The sequence below is a fragment of the Ursus arctos genome, unplaced genomic scaffold, assembly GCF_023065955.2.
Source record: "Ursus arctos isolate Adak ecotype North America unplaced genomic scaffold, UrsArc2.0 scaffold_5, whole genome shotgun sequence".
Lineage (NCBI taxonomy): Eukaryota > Metazoa > Chordata > Mammalia > Carnivora > Ursidae > Ursus > Ursus arctos.
In genome coordinates, this window is record NW_026623067.1 from 8,244,448 (window position 1) to 8,266,472 (window position 22,025).

The following is a 22,025-nucleotide window of genomic DNA, read 5'->3' on the forward strand; positions in this document are numbered from 1 at the left end:
CAATGAAAGTGTAGATTGCTCTAGGTAGCATAGACATTTTATCTATGTATATTATCCCAATTAATGAGCATGGAATATTTGTCCATCTTTTTGTGTCTTCTTCAATGTATTCCTTTTTTTATATAATAATATTTTTTATTATATTATGTTAGTCACCATACAGTACATCCCTGGTTTTTGATGTAAAGTTCCATGATTCATTAGTTGCGTATAACACCCAGTGCACCATGCAATATGCACCCTCCTTACTACCCATTACTAGCCTATCCCATTCCCCCACTCCCCTCCCTACTGAAGCCCTCAGTTTGTTTCTCAGAGTCCATAGTCTCTCAGGCTTCATTCCTCCTTCTGATTACCCCCCTTTTTTTCCCCTTTCTTCTCCTACTGATCTTCCTACTTCTTATGTTTCACAGATGAGAGAAACCATATGATAATTGTCTTTCTCTGCTTGACTTATTTCATTGAGCATTATATCCTCCAGTGCCGTCCATGTTGTAGCCCTGGACTCTTGTTTTTCGGGAGGTTTTTGATCACTGCTTCGATCTCTTCATAATTAATTGTTCTGTTTAAAAAATCAAATTCTTCCTGTTTCAGTCTTGGTAGTTTATAGGTTTCCAGGAAGGCCTCCATCTCTCCCAGGTTGCTTAATTTATTGGCATAAATCTGTTGATAAAGATTTCTAATAATCCTTCCTATTTCATTGGTATTGATTGTGACCTCTCCCTTTTCATTCATAATTTTATTAATTTGGGTCCTTTCTCTATTCTTTTGAATAAGTCCTACCAGTGGTTTATCGATTTCATTTATTCTTTCAAAGAACCAGCTTCTAGTTCTGTTGATCTGCTCTACTGTGCTCCTGGTTTCTAATTCATTGATCTCTGCTCTAATCATGATCAACTGCTTTCTTGTGCATGGATTAGGCCTATTCATCTGTTCCTGTTCCAGCTTCTTGAGGTGAGAGTATAAAAACTGCATTTTAGATCAATCATTCTTGAACAGGATGGTTCTTAGTTTCCAAGTGTTTGAGTTTCTTCCAAATTTTTCCTTGTGATTGAGCTCCATTTTCAAAGCATTGTGGTCTGAGAATATGCAGGGAATAGTTTCAGTCTTTTGGTATCAGCCAAGACCTGTTTTGTGACCCAGTATATGGCCTATTATGGAGAAAGTACCATGTGCATTCAAAAAGAATGAGTATTCTGTTGTTCTGGGGTGCAGTATTCTGTATATATCTATGAGTCCATCTGGTCTAGTATGTCATTCAAAGCTCTTGTTTCTTTGTTGATTTTCTGCTTAGGTGATCTGTCTATTGTTGATAGTGGAGTGTTGAGGTCCACTACTATTATTGTATTATTATCTATATTTCTCTTTCTTCTGTTAAGAGTTGGCTTGTGTATCTAGCTGTTCCCCTGTTGTGGGCATAGATATTTATAATTTTCAAATCAACTTCTTGAATACATCCTTTAAGAATAATATAGTGTCCTTCTGTACTCTAACTACAGTTTTTAAAACCTCATCCATCTGATATGAGAATTGCTACCCCAGCTTTCTTTTGAGGTCCATGGGCATGAAAAATGGTTTTCCACCCCTTCACTTTCAGTCTGGATGTATCTTTAGGTTCAAGATGAGTCTCTTGTAGACAGCAAATGGATGGGTCATGTCTTTTTATCCAATCTGCAACCCTGTGGCCTTTTATGGGAGCATTTATGCCATTCACATTGAGAGTGATTATTGAGAGATATGATTTTAATGATGTCATGTTGCCTGTGAAGTCTTTGTTTCTATAGATTGTAAATTTCTGTTCTGTATCAGTCTTGGGGCCTTTTTACTTTTATAGAACCCCCGTTAATATCATCTGTAGGGCTGGTTTGGTGGTTACAAATTCGATCAGTTTCTGCCGATCCTGGAAGTTCCTTATCTCTCCATCAATTCTGAGTGACAGCCTTGCTGGATAAATGATCCTGGGCTGCATGTTCTCGAATAGAGCTTTGAAAATCCCCTGCCAACCCTTCTTCTCTTGTCAGGTCTGTGTAGACAGGTCTGACGTTATTCTGATATTTTTACCTCAGTACGTGAGTAATCTCTTTGCCATCACTGAGTTTAATAGTTATTCACCAAATATTATGTTTCATGTTATGTAACAACTCCCCCCCGACTTTTTTTTCTTATATATCCTTTGTTAAGTTGCTTGTGCAGTACAAAACACAGTCATCCATATGCAGAAAACTTACTGGTAGATCTTATGATTACACATCCATGGATTTCTTTTCCTTTCTTTTTTCTTTTCTTTTCTTTTCTTTTCTTTTCTTTTCTTTTCTTTTCTTTTTTACTCAGAAAATCTGGTTGACCTTATTGATCCATCAATAAATACTTATTATAAACCTATCTTATGCAAGCCCTGTGTTAGATATATATGATCCAGTAGCATAAACCATGGTGCTAGATTCCAGGGTGATTATGAAATAATAGTAAGTAACAACTTTTAACTCTCACGATGTTAAGGCACTATGAAAGGTAAGGATGTGGTTTTTTTCACATTCTTGCATTTATCCATTTATTGATGATGATGATGATATGTTAGTCACCATACAGTACATCATTAGATTTTGATGTAGTGTTCCATGATTCATTGTTTGCATATAATACCCAGTGCTCAATGCAATACATGCTCTTCTTAATAATCACCTGGCTAACATGTCCCTCCACCCCTTTCACCCCCAAAACCCTCAGTGTGTTTTCCAGAGTACAGACTCTCTCATGGTTCATCTCCCCCTCTGTTTCTGCACCCCCCTTCATTTTTCCCTTCCTTTTCCTAATGTCTTCCCTGCTATACCTTATGTTCCACAAATAAGTGAAACTATATGATAATTGTCTTTCTCTGCTTTACTTATTTCACTTAGCATAATCTCCTCCAGTTCCATCTATGTTGATGCAAATGGGTAAACATCCTTTCTCATGGCTGAGTAATATTCCATTGTTTATATGGGCCACATCCATGGATTTCTATGAAATAATACTTCAAATTCATTAGTATTACCAAATGAAAACAACCAGTGATTGGTTTATGTCTCCCCTAAACTGGAGGACAGATAGCTGTACCTTTGTGGTATTGCAGGATTATAGATTAAACTCACACTTGTAACAATCTAACCAAATGAATAAGCATAAATACATGAATACAAATTCGGTCTTTCTCTGTACAGATCAGGAAAAATGTTCACATTATTTGAAATTATTGAATTTTAGCTTTACAAAGTCTCTCGGGAAAATAAAGTTTCATACACTTATTGGAGTCTCCATGGAATAGAGTTACTAATGAGTTTTCAAAGCAAAATATTCACAGTGAGAACAAACAAGTCTAATTTTTCTCACCCTGTCAGGTTCCCCCTGTGGGAGTCTGGGATGATTTTAAAACCTTATTATTCTCAGATATATCTTCTTCCATGTGAGTACTTTGGGATTGTCCTTTGGTAACTTGACAACAGCCTGACCTCACAAAAATTCTCCTCTCAGCAGTTCTGATTAAAACCCCTTCCTCAACTCTGGAAACTGATTCAAAAGGAAAAAAATAAAGTAAAATAAAATAAAATTTGGGAAATCCTTTAGCTTTTACTTGACCTATGAAATTGCCACTGCTAGGGGAGACATCTCAGCAAGCAAGGTAAGTAATGATAAAAAGTTGAATATCCTAGAAAAGGAAGCCGAGAATCTATTTTTAGTGTTTCCTAAGTTGTAGCAAGGACTTAGTTTTGAAGAGAAGATGCCTTTGACACATAGGAAATGTCTATGAATTTTCTGAGTTATGGATGCTAGGGAAAATTACATGATTGTGCAAGCCTGATAGATTTACTTGAACATTTAGACAATATATAAATTATAATAGTGATTAAATAATAAATAGAACATACCAGTTTTTTCATCATGACTTCCATCCACTACTTGTTTTCTATAGTAATCACTCTACTAAATTAATTTCCTTAACCTCACTCAAATGCCTCATGGTTAAAGATTTCTCTTTCCCATGCCTTCCATGATTCAAGCAGTAAGTCACAATTCTCTCTACTCGTTTTCTCTCTCTCTCTACTCGTTTTCTCTCTCTCTCCTCTCTCTCTCTCTCTCCTAGTAATGTGATAGTGACACCATAAGAAATATTAAGTTTCTTAAAGCAGTTGATGAATGGCAAGATATACTCCACTGGAATTTCTTTTTGTGTGAGTAAGAATTTTTCTTTTTCTCAACTTTCAATATAAATAAAATAAAATATATTACTGTTCTCATATAAATTTAAATGTTTGTCTTAAACTGATGTACTGTAATAGCATATAATCATAGTTATATATTTTGTAGCTGTATCTGTTATTCTGTAAGATTGCATTTAATTTATATTGATCAATTTCAAAACTAAAAGTCATGCTGGTAATTGATTGAAATTAAATTACATATACTAACATATTTTGGATAAATTTAAGTTTTGCAATATTGATTCCAAAACAAGGAATAGAAACTTTCTTTGAATTTACTCAATTGACACAAACTCACTGAGCATTGGGCATATTTCATAATTCAATTAAAAATGTTTGACTTCTAATAATATTAAAATTATGTTAATATACTGCCAATTCTCAATTCTGTTGATATAATGCATAAGGAGTATGTTATTTTTTATTATCACTTTTTTATTTTCTAGGACTTCCTATATTCCTGAAAATCCTGATACAATCTCACTTTTCTATTAAATTAATGGATGTTTGTATCTTCAATAAAAATTTAGTATTTATTCTACAGTATCAACTAACCTTCTTTTGTTTTGTGCTGGGAAAATTTTTTTTCATCTCTCGCAAACTCTAATTTGTCTGCTACTTGTTTTAGTATATCTTCCTTTCTTCTTATTATTTTAAAAGTTCCCTGACATAGTTGCATCAATATTTTAAGGTTTTTTTATTAAGTTTAATGTTTGTGTTTCTTAGAAAATGAATACAATTAAATTTTACTTTTATTTATCTTTATTTTTTATTTTATTTTTTAAAAATATTTTATTTATTTATTTATTTATTTATTTATTTATTTGACAAAGAAAGACAGCCAGCGAGAGAGGGAATACAAGCAGGGGGAGTGGGAGAGGAAGAAGCAGGCTCCCAGTGGAAGAGCCTGATGCGGGGCTCGGTCCCAGAACTCTGGGATCACGCCCTGAGCCGAAGGCAGACGCTTAACGACTGTGCTACCCAGGCGCCCCACTTTTATTTATTTTTAAATAATTCTATGTTAATATTTTAAATCCAGTTAATTAACATACAATATTATATTCATTACAGGTGTACAATATAGTGATTTAATACTTCCATATAATACATGGTGCTCATCACAGCAAGTGCACTCCTTAATCCCCATTACCTACTTAACCCATCCCCCAATTACCTCCTCTGTAGTAACTACCAGTTTCTTCTCTATATTAGAAGTGGGCTTTCTGGGGCGCCTGGGTGGCACAGCGGTTAAGCGTCTGCCTTTGAGGCTTAGAGGAAACATGCCAGGTGAGCTTAATGTACTCACATTTTTCATACAATTTACATAACAACCTTCCATAGTATGTCTTTTTAAAATTATTATTATTATTTATTTGTGTATATATATATTATATATTATATATTATATATTATATATTATATATTATATATTTAAGAAAGAGAGAGAAAGAGAGTTAAAGAGAGAGAGTGAGAGTGCAAGCAGGAGTAGCAGAGGAAGAGAGAAAATCTTAAGCACAAGACCTGATCTCATGACCCTGAGATTGTGACATGAGCCGAATCAAGACTTGGACACTTAACTGACTAACTACCCAGGTGCCCCATTATTTTTATTGTTTCTTTACTTTATCCTATTTTTCCTTTGTTTCAAAAACTTGCTTATTGACTTTCCCATATTATCTTGGTTTTAGGATTTCCATTGTTTATTTATTTTTTCTTATCCTGCCAAAGTCATATGTCATTGTTAATTTGTTTCCTTTAAGTGAAACAATGTTTAATTATCATCAAATTTAAAATTGGTCTTTTCTCTGTATCTTCATTCAACCAATTTATTTTAATTATGTACAATGAGGCAAAGTCTGTCATCAATTAATGTATCTAAAAGTGTACTTTTAAACATGTTGGGCTGATTAATTATGAAACCACAATAATGTACATTCATTCCAAAAACATCATCAATCAGCAATTAGTTCAAAAAATCATTCCAGAAAAAGAAAAGTTTTAAAAGTTAATATTGTACTTTTTTATTAATAATATATTTTATTATATTATGTTAGTCACCATACAGTACATCCCTAGTTTTTGATGTAAAGTTCCATGATACATTACTTGCATATAACACCCAGTGCTCCATGCAATATGTGCCCTCCTTAACACCGATCACCAGCCTATCCCATTCTCCCACTCCCCTCCCCTCTGAAGCCCTCAGTTTGTTTCCCAGAGTTCATAGACTGTCAATATTCTACTTTATCTGTTTCCATTGGTATTTACACATTTTTCACTTATAAAATTCCTATTCACAAAGTATTTACTAACTACAATAAAATTTAAAGATTATATAAGAAAAAGTTTTGATTCTGTAGAGTTGACCACATTAGATATCTGAGTGAACTGGAAAGTATCTCAAATGTGTAGTGCAAGTAATGTTTTCTGAAAACAAAAATCAGTTACAAAATCAAAATCTTAATTTGTTTCCAATTCAATACACTTAATAATTTAAAAGATCTATTAGTGATCAAAATATTTTTTACAAAAATATTAATGATATATATATAGATAGAATATAAAATAATTAAAACCACTGCCTTTTTATCATTTCAGTAATGAAATAGAGATGTAGGGGTTTAAAAACCTGTGTTAGAGAAGATGACCTTTATTCTGCTAATTATTAAAAATATCAATTTTCATGTGGATGTTATGAGCCTTACATGGACATTATAAGAAAAATGAAAGCCAACCACATTTATCAATAATGTTGCTTATTTTTGCTAGAAATAAAATGGTGCCCATCTTAATATATCTTAGAACAGTAGTCTTAGGTATTAATACATGCTGCTTCCTTTGTTTCCTTGACAAAATTAAGATTTTCCACCCAGCATGCAGAGGGAGAACTGGACCATGGTGACAGAGATCACTCTTACAGGGATACCAACCACCAGAGCCCTTGGGGACCTCCTGTTCTTGGTTTTTTTATTGGCCTATTTGGTGACAGTCCTTGGAAACACCCTCATCATTACCCTGATTTTCCTGGATTACAGGCTTCACTCACCCATGTATTTCTTCCTCAGCAATCTCTCTTTCAGTGAAGTATTAACTACCACCTGTGCTGTTCCCAAGATGCTGGCAGGCTTCCTGTCAGAGAGAAAGACCATTTCATTTGGTGGATGCCTCACCCAGTCCTATTTCTACTTCCTTTCTGGATGCACTGAGTTCATCATTTTTGCAATCATGTCCTACGATCGCTATGTGGCCATTTGCAGTCCCCTTCAGTACCCTGTGATTATGACCAGCTCACTCTGTGTGCGTCTTGTTATCCTCTCATGGGTGGGTGGCTTTCTCCTCATTCTCCCATCCACTGTCCTTAAGGCTGGGCTTCCATACTGGGGCCCCAATGTGATCGATCACTTTTTCTGTGACAGTGCCCCTCTCCTCCACTTGGCCTGTGCTGACATCCATATCATTGAACTCTTGGATTTCCTCAGCTCTCTTGTCCTGTCCCTCAGCTCTCTCTCCCTCACCGTGGTCTCCTATATCTACATCATCTCCACCATTCTGAAGATACCCTCAGGACAAGGTCAACGCAAAGCCTTTGCCACCTGTGCCTCTCACTTCACTGTGGTCTCCATGGGCTATGGGATCTCCATTTTTGTCTATGTCCGGCCCTCCCAGAAGAGCAGCTTGCATCTTAACAAGATGCTCTTTATCCTCTCTAGTGTTGTAACACCACTCCTGAATCCCTTCATCTTCAGTCTACGGAATGAAACAATGAAAGATGCACTGAAGGACAGCTTGGCCAAGGGCCAGAACTTCCTCAAGCAGATGAGGTCCAAGTAATAGTATCTTTTAATCCTCCCAAACTTGAGTATTTTAGTGTTGCCAAGCATGAGTTCTGAATTTTATTCTATCAGTGGAGGAAAGATATATTTATGTGTTTTTATTATGTATAATCATAATAACATAGTTAAATTGGGTTTATATACATCTTGTATTTCAAGATGATTGAATAAATATGAAAAAAGTATTTCGGTATTGGTGGTAGTGACACTTATTGTACTATATATAGTAGTCCATATGGTGGTGGCAGTACTTTTCCTTAACAATGTGGTGTAATTAAAGTAATAGTGCTGTAATGAAGGCCTATATGTGTGTATATTACTTGATTAATTTCATTTTTTCCAATTTCAGAAGATATAAACTTTTCAGGTCTGTGGTCTTGTATGCAAAACACACTTGCACTCACAAGATTATAAATAATTCAGGAGTTAATCATGAGGTTTCAAAAGAGATTTTGTTTATTTATTTGAGAGAGAGAGAGAGAATATGTGAGTGAGGGTAGGGGCAGAGGGTGAGAGAGAAATTCAAGCTAACTCCATGTAAATTTGGGGCCTGCCCCAAGCCTCAATCTCAGGACATGATCTTAGGACCCTGAGATCATGATCTGGGCTGAAACTCAGAGTCAGACACTCAACTGTCTGAGAAACCCAGGCATCCCTAAATTCTGAGGATTTTAAATGTCAACTATTACCTAGTATTAACCAACATTCCACACATTTTTATTTCTTTTTATTTATGTTTATGTATCACTCTTTTCTGTACATTTACCTTTTATCATTTGCATGTTTATGTAAGTTCAAACATTTTCTTCTATACGAAGAACTTGTTTTCTTCCAGGCAGAAGGAGATCCCTCCCCAATGAAACCGACCTGTATTTTTCCTTAGAAATTTACTATCTCAGGGTGCCTGGTTGGTTCAGTTGGTTAAGTGACTGTCTTCAGCTCAGGTCATGATCCTGAAATCCCCAGGATTGAGTTCTGCATCAGGCTTCCTACTCAGCAGGGAGTCTGCTTCTCCCTCTGACCCTTTCCCCCTCATGCTCTCTCTCTCTCTCTCTCTCTCAAATAAAATAAAATCTTAAAAAGAAAAATTCACTATCTCAGAGATGTAAGAGATCAGGTAAATAGACCTCATCAATCTTTAGTCCCTTTTAAATTGGTTGTACTTAAGTAATTTGTTTATCTTTATCTTTCCCCCAAATAATATTTATGTAAGGAAAAACATTTTCTTTCTTACAAAATACTTAACATCAGAAAGAGATAAGAATCCAAAAGAAAAACAACTGGTGCCTGAATTTTTTTTGCCATTTTTCAGCTCTTTCTTTTTCCTTTTCATTAAATACACACACACACACACACACACACACACACACACACACACACAAATCTTCAGAATCCTGGTAGACTAACTTCTTCACATATAGGCAATATGGTTAGATTCAGTTTCTGAATCTTATATTAGCATTGATCAATGAAGAGAGGTTGACTTCCAACTTGAAATATCCCAGGGATACAAATTGGCTGCATGGCTTTAGCCATGTCACCTTTGCAGGATCCAGCACATGTGGCCAGTATTTTCATCTAACAAGTACGTTTTTCAGAGGAATTGAGTTCCAGATGGAAAAGAGTTTTACTCTCATCACATAAAATAGAAGAACACTGAAAAATACCTTTTAGTTGACTTTTTCTATCTTTCCTTACCTAGAGTTAAATTTTATGCTGATTTGTATAATGATATTATTACATAAACAACGATCTATTTTATCTAAAGCTTGCACAATAGATAGGGCACACATTTAATGTATTGCCAAATTTGGACTTCTTTTGAAAATACCAAAGCAATCTATGTTTAGACTGTCATGAGTTATATTTTTACTTAGTTTACATGAAGGCATTTGGAAAGCAATAAATGATAGCTACTATTTTTTAATGAAGTGTCATATGTGATTATTCTAGTAAAGGACAGTTGCAAAGCAGAACTTTCCCATGAGTTTCTGGTCTTGTTCTCAACTTTCAGTGACATAACACAAAACCATATCACTCCAAATGAGGACCACTAGATGATGACCTTTCTTAGTGCAGAAGCATTGATATATCCTGCCCCTTCACAACCTTAATTCAGATGACTGAGGTAAAGATTTACAACCTCATAATATATATTAAGGAGGAAATACTTAAATCCTATTTAGTTAATGGGAAATGAAACACCATAGTGTGTTAACTCTTCCATAGTGTGCACCATTACCTGTGGTACAAGAAAAATAAGATCAGGTTCCACACAAATTTAAGGGCTGTTTATTCCAGTTCTTTGAAGAATCTCATTGGTATTTTGATCGGGATCGCATTGAAAGTGTAGACTGCTCTGGGTAGCATGGATATTTTAACTATGTTAATTCTTCTGATCCATGAGTATGGAATATTTTTCCATCTTTATGTGTCTTCTTCAGTGTCTTTCAAGAGCAATTTGTAGTTTCTAGAATATAGATCCTTTATGTCTCTGGTTAAGTTAATTCCAAGATAACGTATGATTTTTGGTGCTATTGTAAATGGAATGGATTCCCTAATTTCTCTTTATTCAGTCTCATTGATCATGTATAGAAATGCAACTGATTTCAGAGCACTGATTTTGAATCCCGCCACATTACTGAATTGCTCTATAACTTCTAGTAGATTGGGGGTAGATTATTTTGGGTTTTCCATATAGAGTATCATGTCATCTGCAAAGAGAGACAGTTTGACTTCTTCTTTGCAGGTTTGGATACCTTTTATCCATTGTTGTTGTCTGATTGCTGTTGCAAGGACTTCTACTACTATGTTGAATAATAATGGCGAGAGTGGGCATCCTTGTCGTGTTCCTGATCTTAAGGGAAAGGCTTCCAGCTTTAAGGAATTGTTGAAAAGGAAAAACAAAGCTGGGGGCATCACGATGCCAGATTTCAAGCTATACTACAAAGCTGTGATCACAAAGACATCATGGTACTGGTACAAAAACAGACACATAGACCATTGGAAAAGAAAAGAGAGCCAGAAATGGACCCTCGGCTCTTTGGGCAACTAATCTTTGATAAAGCAGGAAAAAACATCCAGTGGAAAAAAGTATCTTCAATAAATGGTGCTGGAAAAATTGGACAGCTACATGCCAAAGAATGAAACTTGACCACTCTCTCACACCATACACAAAGATAAACTCCAAGGGATGAAAGATCTCGATGTGAGACAGGAATCCATCAAAATCTTAGAGGAGAGCATAGGCAGCAACCTCTAAGACATCAGCCACAGCAACTTTTTTTATGACACATCTGCAAAGGCAAGAGAAACAAAGAAAAAATGAACTTGTAGGACTCATCAAGATAAAAACTTCTGCACAGCCAAGGAAACAGTCAAAGAAACAAAGAGGCAGCCCACGGAATGGGAGAAGATATTTGCAAATGTCACTACAGATAAAAGACTGGTATCCAAGATCTACAAACTCAATACACAAGAAACAAATAAAGAAATCAAAAAATGGGCAGAAGATACGAACAGACACTTTTCCAATGAAGACATACAAATGGCTAACAGACACATGAAAAAATGTTGAAAATCATTAACCATCAGGGAAATTCAAATCAAAACCACACTGAGATACCACCTTACGCCAGTTAGAATGGCAAAAATTGACAAGGCAAGAAACAACAATTGTTGGAGAGGATATGGAGAAAGGGGATCCCTCCTACATTGTTGGTGGGAATACAAGTCGGTACAACCACTCTGGAAAACAGTGTGGAGGTCCCTTAAAAAGTTAAAAATTGAGCTACCCTATGACCCAGCCATTGCACTACTGGGTATTTTCCCCAAAGATACAAACGTAGTGAGGAGAAGGGCCATATGCACCCCAATGTTCATAGCAGCATTGTCCAGAATAGCTAAATCTTGCAAGGAACCAAGACACCCTTCAACAGATGACTGGATTAAGAAGCTGTGGTCCATATATACAATGGAATATTACTCAGCTATCAAAAAGAACAATTTCTCAACATTTGCTTCAACATGGACGGCACTGGAGGAGATAATGCTAAGTGAAATAAGTCAAGCAGAGAAAGAGAATTATCATATGATTTCACTCATTTATGGAACATAAGAAGTAGGAAGATTGGTAGGAGAAGAAAGGGATAAAGAAAGGGGGGGTAATCAAAAGGGGGTATGAAGCATGAGAGACTATGGACTCTGGGAAAAAATCTGAGGACTTCAGAGTGGAGTGGGTGGGGAAATGGGATAGGCTAGTGATGGGTAGTAAGGAGGGCATGTATTGCATGGTGCACTGGATGCTCTACGCAAGTAATGAATCATGGAACTTTACATCAGAAACCAGGGATGTACTGTATGGTGACTAACATAACATAATAAAAAATATTATTATTAAAAAAAAAGAATATGTGGTCCATATATACAATGGAATATTACGCAGCCGTCAGAAAGAACGATTAGACAACATTTGCAGCAACATTAACGGGACTGGAGGAGATTATGAGAAGTGAAATAAGTCAAGCAGAGAAAGAGAACTATCATATGGTTTGACTCATTTATGGAACATAAGAAATAAGATCGGTAGGAGAAGGAAGGGAAGAATGAAGGGGGTGTAAACAGAAGGGGAATGAAGCATGAGAGACTGTGGACTCTGGGTAACAAACTGAATGCTTTGGGGGGGAGGGGTAGGGATTGGGATAGGCCAGTGATGGGTATTAAGGAGCGCACATATTGCATGGTGCACAGGGTGTTATACGCAAATAATGAATCATGGAACACCACATCAGAATCTAAGGATATACTGTATGGTGACTAACATAACATAATAAAAATTATTATAAAAAAAGAAAAATAAAAATAAGATTGAACATCAAAGAGAAATTCTCAGAGCCATTTGATGACCAGTTTCCTGAAAGAAAAGTATTTATTTAGTCAATCAATCTTCATGTTCCCAATTTTTACTTTTTTGGAAATTCCCTCACCTGTTCTGCCTTTACTCACTATTTTTTTTTTTAGAATATCTCAAATATGTTCCCTTGTTATAGCTTAAAAAGATAATTTCCTGTTGGGGTTTCAGCTGGACCTGGACATCTAGCACCTAATAATTTGGCCCCTTACCCAGGAATAATGTTCCCTGCACCTATATTTCATCAAAACCAAACTTAGCCAGTATCCTAGTTCATGTTCTGGTTGAGATGTGTGATGTGGATTGACAATCCAGTTTGCTAACGTACAACATCATATAGACTATTGAATATTATTCTTTTTGTATCTGGATCCTGAAATTTTGTTTCTTATCACCAGACCCAGAGTTGTGCATAATACCTAAGTTTCAGCTTCCGGTACTAGGGCTTGACCTCTGGTAAAAATTGGCATAGAGAGGTAGGGATCTTCTCTGTTGGTATGAGGTTTCTTTATTCCCATGTCAGAGGGTTGATACATGCATTATAATGGGGATTTATTGATTTAGACATTTAGGGTATGCACAGTAATAGGTATGGGGAAGAGGCAAATACAATTCTCCTAGATTTGTTTATAACTTTCAGGATCTCACAACTTCACATTATCTGTAAAGATCCACTACTAATTTAGGTGTTGACTATGAATAATCATCTAAGCCTAGCTGTAAGTAGAAATGTCTTTATTGAAACACTGCATCTTAGACTTCTTTTTTCTCTTAGGTGTGATAGCGCTTTAAATAAGTCAAACATTTCTTTTTCCTCTCTCTGAAAGAAGGGTACAAGATTTATTTCAAACTCTCTGATACACTAAAAAATTTCCTAAGAAATTTCTTAAAAGTTTTATGCTCACTAAAACTACATGAGCAACAAGAAAAAAAAAAAAGTAACTAAGTGCTATATACCAACATTAAATGCTGCCAACTGCCCAGTCTGTATTAAAATAAATCCTCACTGTCTTATATTATACCATAAGTCTTATACATTGCCATAATGGTAAAATAGTATATCATTATATTCCTAGTTCTCTACATGGATTTTTAAATCTGAATTCTGGATTAGCTTGGCTGCAAGTTACAAACCCAATTCTATGTATGTCTTGGGTGGGATTTTGTTGGTATAGAGAATCCCTTGAAAGTTTCACCAAACAACAAATGGCAGTCCTCATGTTGACCATAAACTAAAAGCTGTGAGGACTTTCACTCCAATCTCTTATATCTTCTTCTTTCTGTTTGTTGACTATTTTACTTCTGACATAAAGATTTTTTACATCCTCGGGGGGACTTCACTTTAACCCATTTCATCATATACTGAACCTAAATTCTAGCTTGCAAAGTCAGGGAAGGGATCTGACCTGCGTGGCTAGGGTGAGTTGACTCTCCTGCATAAGACACTTGCATATAGGGTAGAGATATTATATCATCATGCTTTTTTATTGTATTAAAATACATATAACATAATATTTACCATATTAACCATTTGTATGTGTACAGTTTAGTGGTCTTAAGTACATTTATTTTTAGAATTATTTCTCTTAGAATCATTTAACTATTATAAGGAAGTAAGCTCATAGTAAGAAAATGCATAGACTTTTTCCTACATAGAGCAATTTGGAAAATGAAAGAAAAGCTAACTGCTGTTAGCAGTTATTCTGGGATAGTATTTATATAAGCTGAACTAGTGTAATGGTGCTGGAAGCAAGGTTTACAGCTTTAGAACAATGTGAGGCATAATGCTTCTTACTCTCAATCTGTTTATAGAAAAAAACACATAATACACATTGTCGGTTATAAAAACATATTTATTCCATTTTTAATTTCTGCTAGTAAGGAGGAATTATGTAGCCTTAGTGCTGTCGTATCATGCTAATTAATGAAATTTCAGGACTGAAAATTGGAAATTCTGTCTTCATGATTACAAAAGGGGACACTTTTTTTTCCAGTTAACTATTATTCTTCTTATGTCTGTGATGATTGTTCTGTTTGCTCTTCCTTCCTTCCCAGGCATGTTCTCCTATGTCTCATTCTATTCCTTGGAGGATGGCCACTTTCGATTACATCACACAGGCTACTTCCCTTTTTGACTTCTTATTGGGTTTGATTAGTGGCAGGCACTAGTAGGAGAAATTAGATGAAAGAAGTAAAGTTATTGTATCTATCAGCCGTGTTCTGTTTGTGCATGGTTCATTTGACATTTCTATCTAATCACTCAATGTTCAAGGGGAAAAGATGATGGAACTAGTTGATTCATGCACCTTCTCTTAAATGAAAGCTCTTCTGGTTTTTCAATAGGCTTATGAAGAGTAGCTATCAGGCAATGATACAATATTAAAAAGCCATGCATGGACTCAACAATAGCTTATCTTGCTACCAACACTTGCATACTTAATGAGCCAATGACAAAACTGATGAGTCACTGAAATGGCATAATCCCTTGGGTATACCAGCCATCCACAGAGAGGTCCATAATGTGTCCTTATAAGGCAGTATGCAATTATCATTATCTGTATGCTCACTGGAATACCATCTCTTTCATTATGGCATCACACACATTACCTTTGACACAGAAATTCACTTTATCTTTTTAAAAGTACTGGCTCATATCCAGGGGATTAACTAGTATTACCAAATCATCTGAGAGCATCTAACCTGCTAAAATGGTGGAATGTCTACCAAAGTCTCAAGAACATGTGTTCATGATATACACAATGGTGTAGATACTTTAGAAACCAATACGTGATTGTATTTCCCCTAAACCAAACACATAAGTCCAGAAAGCAATATGGGATAGCTTCACTCAATATTGCTCTGATTGATCCATGTACAGAGAATCAGATTCTGTACTAATCAGGAGGCTGGATGCTGATTGCCAGGGGAAAACAATTTGTGCTACATAAAGGAGGCAAGGAATACTAATTTTGGAAGCAGGAGTTTTGCTGCATAACCACTACCAATTAGTGTTTCAATTAAAAATATATATTATTGACAAGCACTGATACCCCAAACAAAACAAAAGTACCAAGGATTTTGGATTCTGTGAAAATTAAAATGTGTTATACCTGAATAGGGTAGAAACTCAGGTGCTCCCTGTGGGTGACAGGAACAAGGAATTGGTAACAAAAGCTGATTCTCTACTAAAAGGTAACAACCTATTTCAGAAGTAGAACTGTAACAGCTATGTCATAGGTTTTTTGTTTTTGTTTTTGCTACATTTTCATCAAAGATCGTACATTAATGGTGGCCAAGGTTACAAATAAGGGTCGCAAAACACATCTGATTCATTTGACGAGACTTTACTAATGATAGGGTTGAACATTAGGGTTTCCTTATATTTGAAAATGAGAGACAATCAAACCATGGTAAGAGATGCTGACAGGCAGAACTGGTGAACCTAAGGAAGCAAAAATCAGGAAGATTTATGTTAACTGGCAGAGCAACAGTGATGACACATATTACTGTAGATCTCTGTCCATGTATGAGTCATATGCTTATGAATCCACATTGCCCTTAACATGATTTAAAAAGTTGGGTTGAGACAAGTGGAATTTCTTTTTTAAAAATTATAACTAGAATTTGGAAAGTTTATTTTTTTGCAGAACTAATTATATTATTCTTACTAATGAGGTGACAAAATACACAAGAAAATTAAATATTTTGTATTTTTTACCTTTATAACAATTTATTTTATTTCAATATCAAGAATTCTCATGAAAACAATAATATAATTTCTGATTTGTAATATCATAGAGGCAATAATGTAAATATTTTCAGTCTGTAGTGTTTTTGGTTTTTTTTCCTACTTGTGATATTGGGATCACTGTATTTTTTGGAAGCAATAATTCTTTTTAAGACATAGAAGGTAATGTTTGATCAGTCAAAGAAAGAAAAGTGTTGTGAAATATATATGACAAATTTGCAGAGGTAAATAAAATTTTCAGTTTCAAATTAAAAAGTTGCTGATATATTTTTCAAACATTAGTAATGCAGGCTATAATTTGGAGATGCATTATTTTCTTTTTGTTTTATTAATATATGAAATTAATCATTTACACTATTGTGTGGCATTGATTCCATTTACAATATTATGCAAATATCACTATTACCTATTTCCAAAATTTTTCGTCATCCCAACAGAAAGTTTACATACATTAAATGAAAATTTTGTTTCCTTACTTATTTATCCTCTGGTAACCACCAATCTATTTTATTTTTCTGTAAATTTGACTATTCTAGATACTTCATATAAGTGGAATCATACCTATGTGACCTTTTAGGTTTGGCTGATTTTACTCAGCACAATGGTTTAAGGTAGATACACACTGTGGCATGTTTTAAACTCCATTCTTTTTTTATGAATGAATAACACTTTATTGTTTTTATATTCTGCATTTTGTTTATCCATTTATCTGTTGATGCACAATTAGGTTGTTTTCAGCTTTTTTAAAAGAGTTTATTTATTTGTCAGAGAGAGAGTGAGAGATAGCACGTGAGAGCACAAGCAGGGGGAATGGTAGGCAGAGGGAGAAGCAGGCTGATGCAGGACTCAATCCCAGGACCCTGGGATCATGACCTGAGCCAAAGGCAGGTGTTTAACTGACTGAGCCACCTCAGTGTCCAGGGTGTTTTCAGCTTTTGGCTACTGTGACTAATCTTGTTATGAACAATGGCATACAAGTACTTATTTGAGTTCTTGCTCATATTTCCTTTTGGTACAAACCTAGAAGTGGTATTGGTACTGGATCATCTGGTAATTCTCTATTTAGCTTTTTTTTTTTTTTTTTGATCTTCCAAACTATTTTTTCTGCACCACTCTACAAAATTACATTTTATACTATTTTATACTGTTTTTCTGCACCATTTTACTTCCCACTAGCAATGCAAAAGCTATAATTTTTTAACTTAAATTATTCGCAGTTCACATACAGTGTATTATTGGTTTCTGGAGAATTCAATGATTCATCATTTACATACAACACCCAGTGCTCATTCTAACAAGTGCCATCCTTAACACATGTCACCCATCCTGCCTCTCTAACCCATCTCCTTCCATCAACCCCCAGTTTGCTCTTTATAGTTGAGTCTACCATGATTTGTTTCCCTTTATCTCTCTTTTCCCCCGCCATACATTCACCCATTTTGTTTCTTAAATTCCACATATGAGTGAGATCATATGGTATTTTTCTTTCTCTGACTGACTTATTTAACTTAGCATAATACATTCTAGCTCCATCCACACCATTGCTAATGGCAAGATTTCTTTTTTTTTCTTTTTTTTCCTTTCTTTCTTTCTTTCTTTTTTTTTTTTTTTTTTTTTTTTTTTTGTTGGCTGAGCAAAATACCATTGTGTATATATATCCCTCTTCATTATCCATTCATCAATTGCTAGACATTTGTGCTCTCTCCATAGTTTGGCTATTGTTGATAATGCTGCTATACACATCAGGGTGCATGTATCCCTTTGAACCTATACTTTAGTATCCTTTGGGTAAATACCTAGCAGTGCAATTGCTGGATTGTAGGGTTGCTCTATTATCTTAACATTTTGAGGAGTATCCATACTGTTCTCCATAGTGCTTGCACAACTTTACATTCTCACCAACAGTGCAAAATAGTTCCCCTTTTTCTGCACCCTCCCCACTCCTGTTATTTCTTCTGTTGTTAATTGTAGCCATTCTGACAAGCATGAGGGTATATCTCATAATGTTTTTTATTTGTATTTTCCTGACAATAAGTGATATTGAGCATCTTTTCATGTATCTGTTAGCCATCTAGATGTCTTCTTTGGGGAAGTGTCTATTCAAGTTTTCTGCCCATGTCTTAACTAGGTTGTTTTTTGGGAGTTGAGTTTGGTATGTTTTCTGTAGGTTTTGGATACTAATCCTTTATGAGATACATCATTTGCAAATATCTTCTCCCATTCCTTAAGCTCTATTTTAGTTTTGTTGATTGTTTCCTTTACTGTGAAGAAAATTTTACATATCTTTGCCAAAACCTCTTACTTTCCATATTGAAATGCATATTAAAATGAATATTTTCAGAATAGAGAGGCAGAAAGATGGAGGCAAGATAGGAAGAGGCTAGGCTCACCTTTTCACAAGAACAGAACTAGATAACTATCAAATCATCCTAAATACCTCAGAAATCCACTGAAGAGTGACAATAAACTCCACAACTAATGTGAGGAAAGAGGCCACATCAAAAAAGGTAGGAAGTGTGAAAATGTGGTTTAGCAGAGAATCGAATCACAGGCTGTATGGCGGGGGATGAGCTGTGATCACAGAAAAGGGCAAAATAGGAGTACACAGGAGAATGCACCATGAGAACATTTCCCTCAGGACACTGTCTGGAAAAAAAGAGGGGCTGTTTTCCCTGAGTCCTTGCAACCAGCAGGGCTTGGAATCTTAGAGGTCACTGGGCTTGGCTGAGTTGGAGGGCACTGTGCTGTTCCTGGAGAGAAGGCAAGCAAACATCCTGGGGGCACACAGCAAGGAAACAGATCTGAAGAGCACCTGGGGCACACAGTGAGGAAATTATTTGCTCTTCTCAGAGTGTTTTCCCTGAGAGGCCATTTCATGCAGACATCTTTCCAGGAACAAAGGGACTGACCAGCACCATTCCCCTCCCCCACCCTCATCATAAACACAGAGCCACCTGCAGGAATCAGCACAGTACTGACAATGGCTGCCTAGCTTGCATACACAAAGCCCCACTCATCTATTCTCTGGTGGAGCAGCCCTTCGCAGTTACACTTGCCTCAGTTCCATGAGGGTAGGCCCCTGACCCAGAGGAGCAGCACAAATCTCTGCTCATAACAACACTGTGCATGAGAGATTTCCCCAGGGCTCAAGATCTTGTGGAGGTCGTGTCAGGTCTTATTTCACAAGCAGCCCAGAGCATACCTAGTTAAAACCCACCACATTCAAGCCATGGATGAAACACTGCTCATAATGGGCAAGGGGAGCCCACGCGGATGACTGTCCTACAGGATAGAGCAGCCAAAACGCAAGAGCAGACCACATGCAGCACACACTCAAGACACATACGGAAACACCAGACCCTGGACACTGCACGTCATCTTCTTCATAATGCCATTACTTTCAGGAGCTGGGGATATAACTGGCTTTTCTTACACATACTAACACACACATACGCACACACACAATGTCAGAGACTTAGATAAAATGTGAATACAGAGGAATTTATCCTAAATGAAAGAACTAGATAAGTCCACAGTCAGAGATCTAAGTGAAACAAATATAAGTAACATGTCTCATGGAGAATGTAAAGCAACAAGCATAAGGATATTCAATGGATTCAAAAGGATAGAGGACATCGGTTAGATCCTTACAACAGAGATAAAAGAGATAGAAAAGAATGAATCAGAGACAAAGAGTATAATAAACAAGATTGTAAACAGAGTTAACGCAATTTACCCCAGACTGGCAGAAGCAGAGAAATCAATTAGTAACCTAAAAGGTAAAGTAATGGAAAGTAATACAACTGAACAAAAAAGGAAATATTTCCAATGGAGAATAGATTTAGTGAACTCAATGACACCATCACACACACACAAAAATCATATTATATGAGTGTCAGAAGAAGAACAGAGAGAAAATGGGCATAAATTTTATTTGAAGAAATAATAACAGAAAACATTCCTAGCAGGAAACAGACATCTAGTTCCAGGAAGCACAGAAAACTGCATTACAATCAACAAAAGCAGGTCAACACCAAGACATATTGTACTTAAATTTGTAAAATATAGGGATAAAGAAAAAAATCCCAAAAACAGCAAAACAAACGAAGTCCCTAACATACAGAAGAAGAACCATAAGGTTAGTTGCAGATTTCTCTATGGAAATTTGGCAAGCCAGAAGAAAGTGGCATGATATATTCAAAGTGCTGAATGGGCAAAATCTGTAGCCAAGAATACTCTGTCCAGCAAAGTTATCATTCAGAATTGAAGGAGAGATAATTAGTTTCCCAGGCAAACAAAAACTAAAGGAGTTTGTGACCACTAAACCAGAACTGGAAGAAATATTAATGGGGATTCTTTGAGTGTAAAGGAAAGACCAAAAGTGACAAAGACAAGAAAGGATTGGGAAAAAATCTGCATAAGCAGTAAATACACAACTACAAACAAATACTTTGAATGTAAACAGGCTGCTCCAATCAAAAGACATAAGGTGTTAGAAAGGAAAAATTAAAAAAAAAAAAAGACCCATTTATATGCTGCCTACAAGAGACTCATTTTCTACATAAAGATATTGGCAGATTGAAAATGAGGGGATGAAGAGATTTTTATCATACAAATTGATATCAAAAGAAATCCTGAGTAGTAATACTTATATCACACAAACTATACATTAAAACAAAGACTGTAGCAAAAGACTCAGAAAGGTATCATATCACAATAAAGGGGACAATCCAACAAGAAGATCTAACAATTGTAAATATTTATGCAACCAACATGGGAACACCCAAATTTATAAAACAATTAATAATAAACATGAAGGAACTCATTGTCAATAATACAAAATACCAGGGGTTCTTAACAGCCCAATTAAATCAATGGACAGATCATTTAAAGAGAAAGTCAACAAGGAAACAATGACTTGGAATGACACACTGGACTGGATGGGCTTAACAGATATATTTAGAACATTTCATCTTAAAGTAGCAAAATACACATTCTTTTCAAGTGCACATGGGACATTCTCCAAAATAGATAAGATATTAGGTGACAAATCAGAACTCACATAATACAAAAAGATTCAGATCATACCATGCATATTTTCTGACCACAATTCTATGAAACTTGAAGTAAAAAAAAGAAGGAAATTCCACAAATAAATGGAGGTTAAACAATATGCTACTAAGCAATGAATAGGTCTATCAGGAAAATAAGAAATTTAAAAATACATGGGAATAAATAAAAATGAAAACACAATGGTCCAAAATCATTGCAATGCAGTACAAGGGGTCTTAAGAAGG

General features: G+C 35.6%; 1 protein-coding gene across 1 annotated transcript; it reads left to right on the plus strand.

Moving 5' to 3' along the window:
* The first annotated feature begins 7,133 nt into the window (after nt 1-7,133).
* Nucleotides 7,134-8,069, plus strand: LOC123001500 (olfactory receptor 6M1-like). Its single transcript, XM_044387254.3, has one exon. It carries the CDS (start codon nt 7,134-7,136, stop codon nt 8,067-8,069), a length of 936 nt encoding a protein of 311 aa, XP_044243189.3.
* The last annotated feature ends 13,956 nt before the right edge of the window (nt 8,070-22,025 follow it).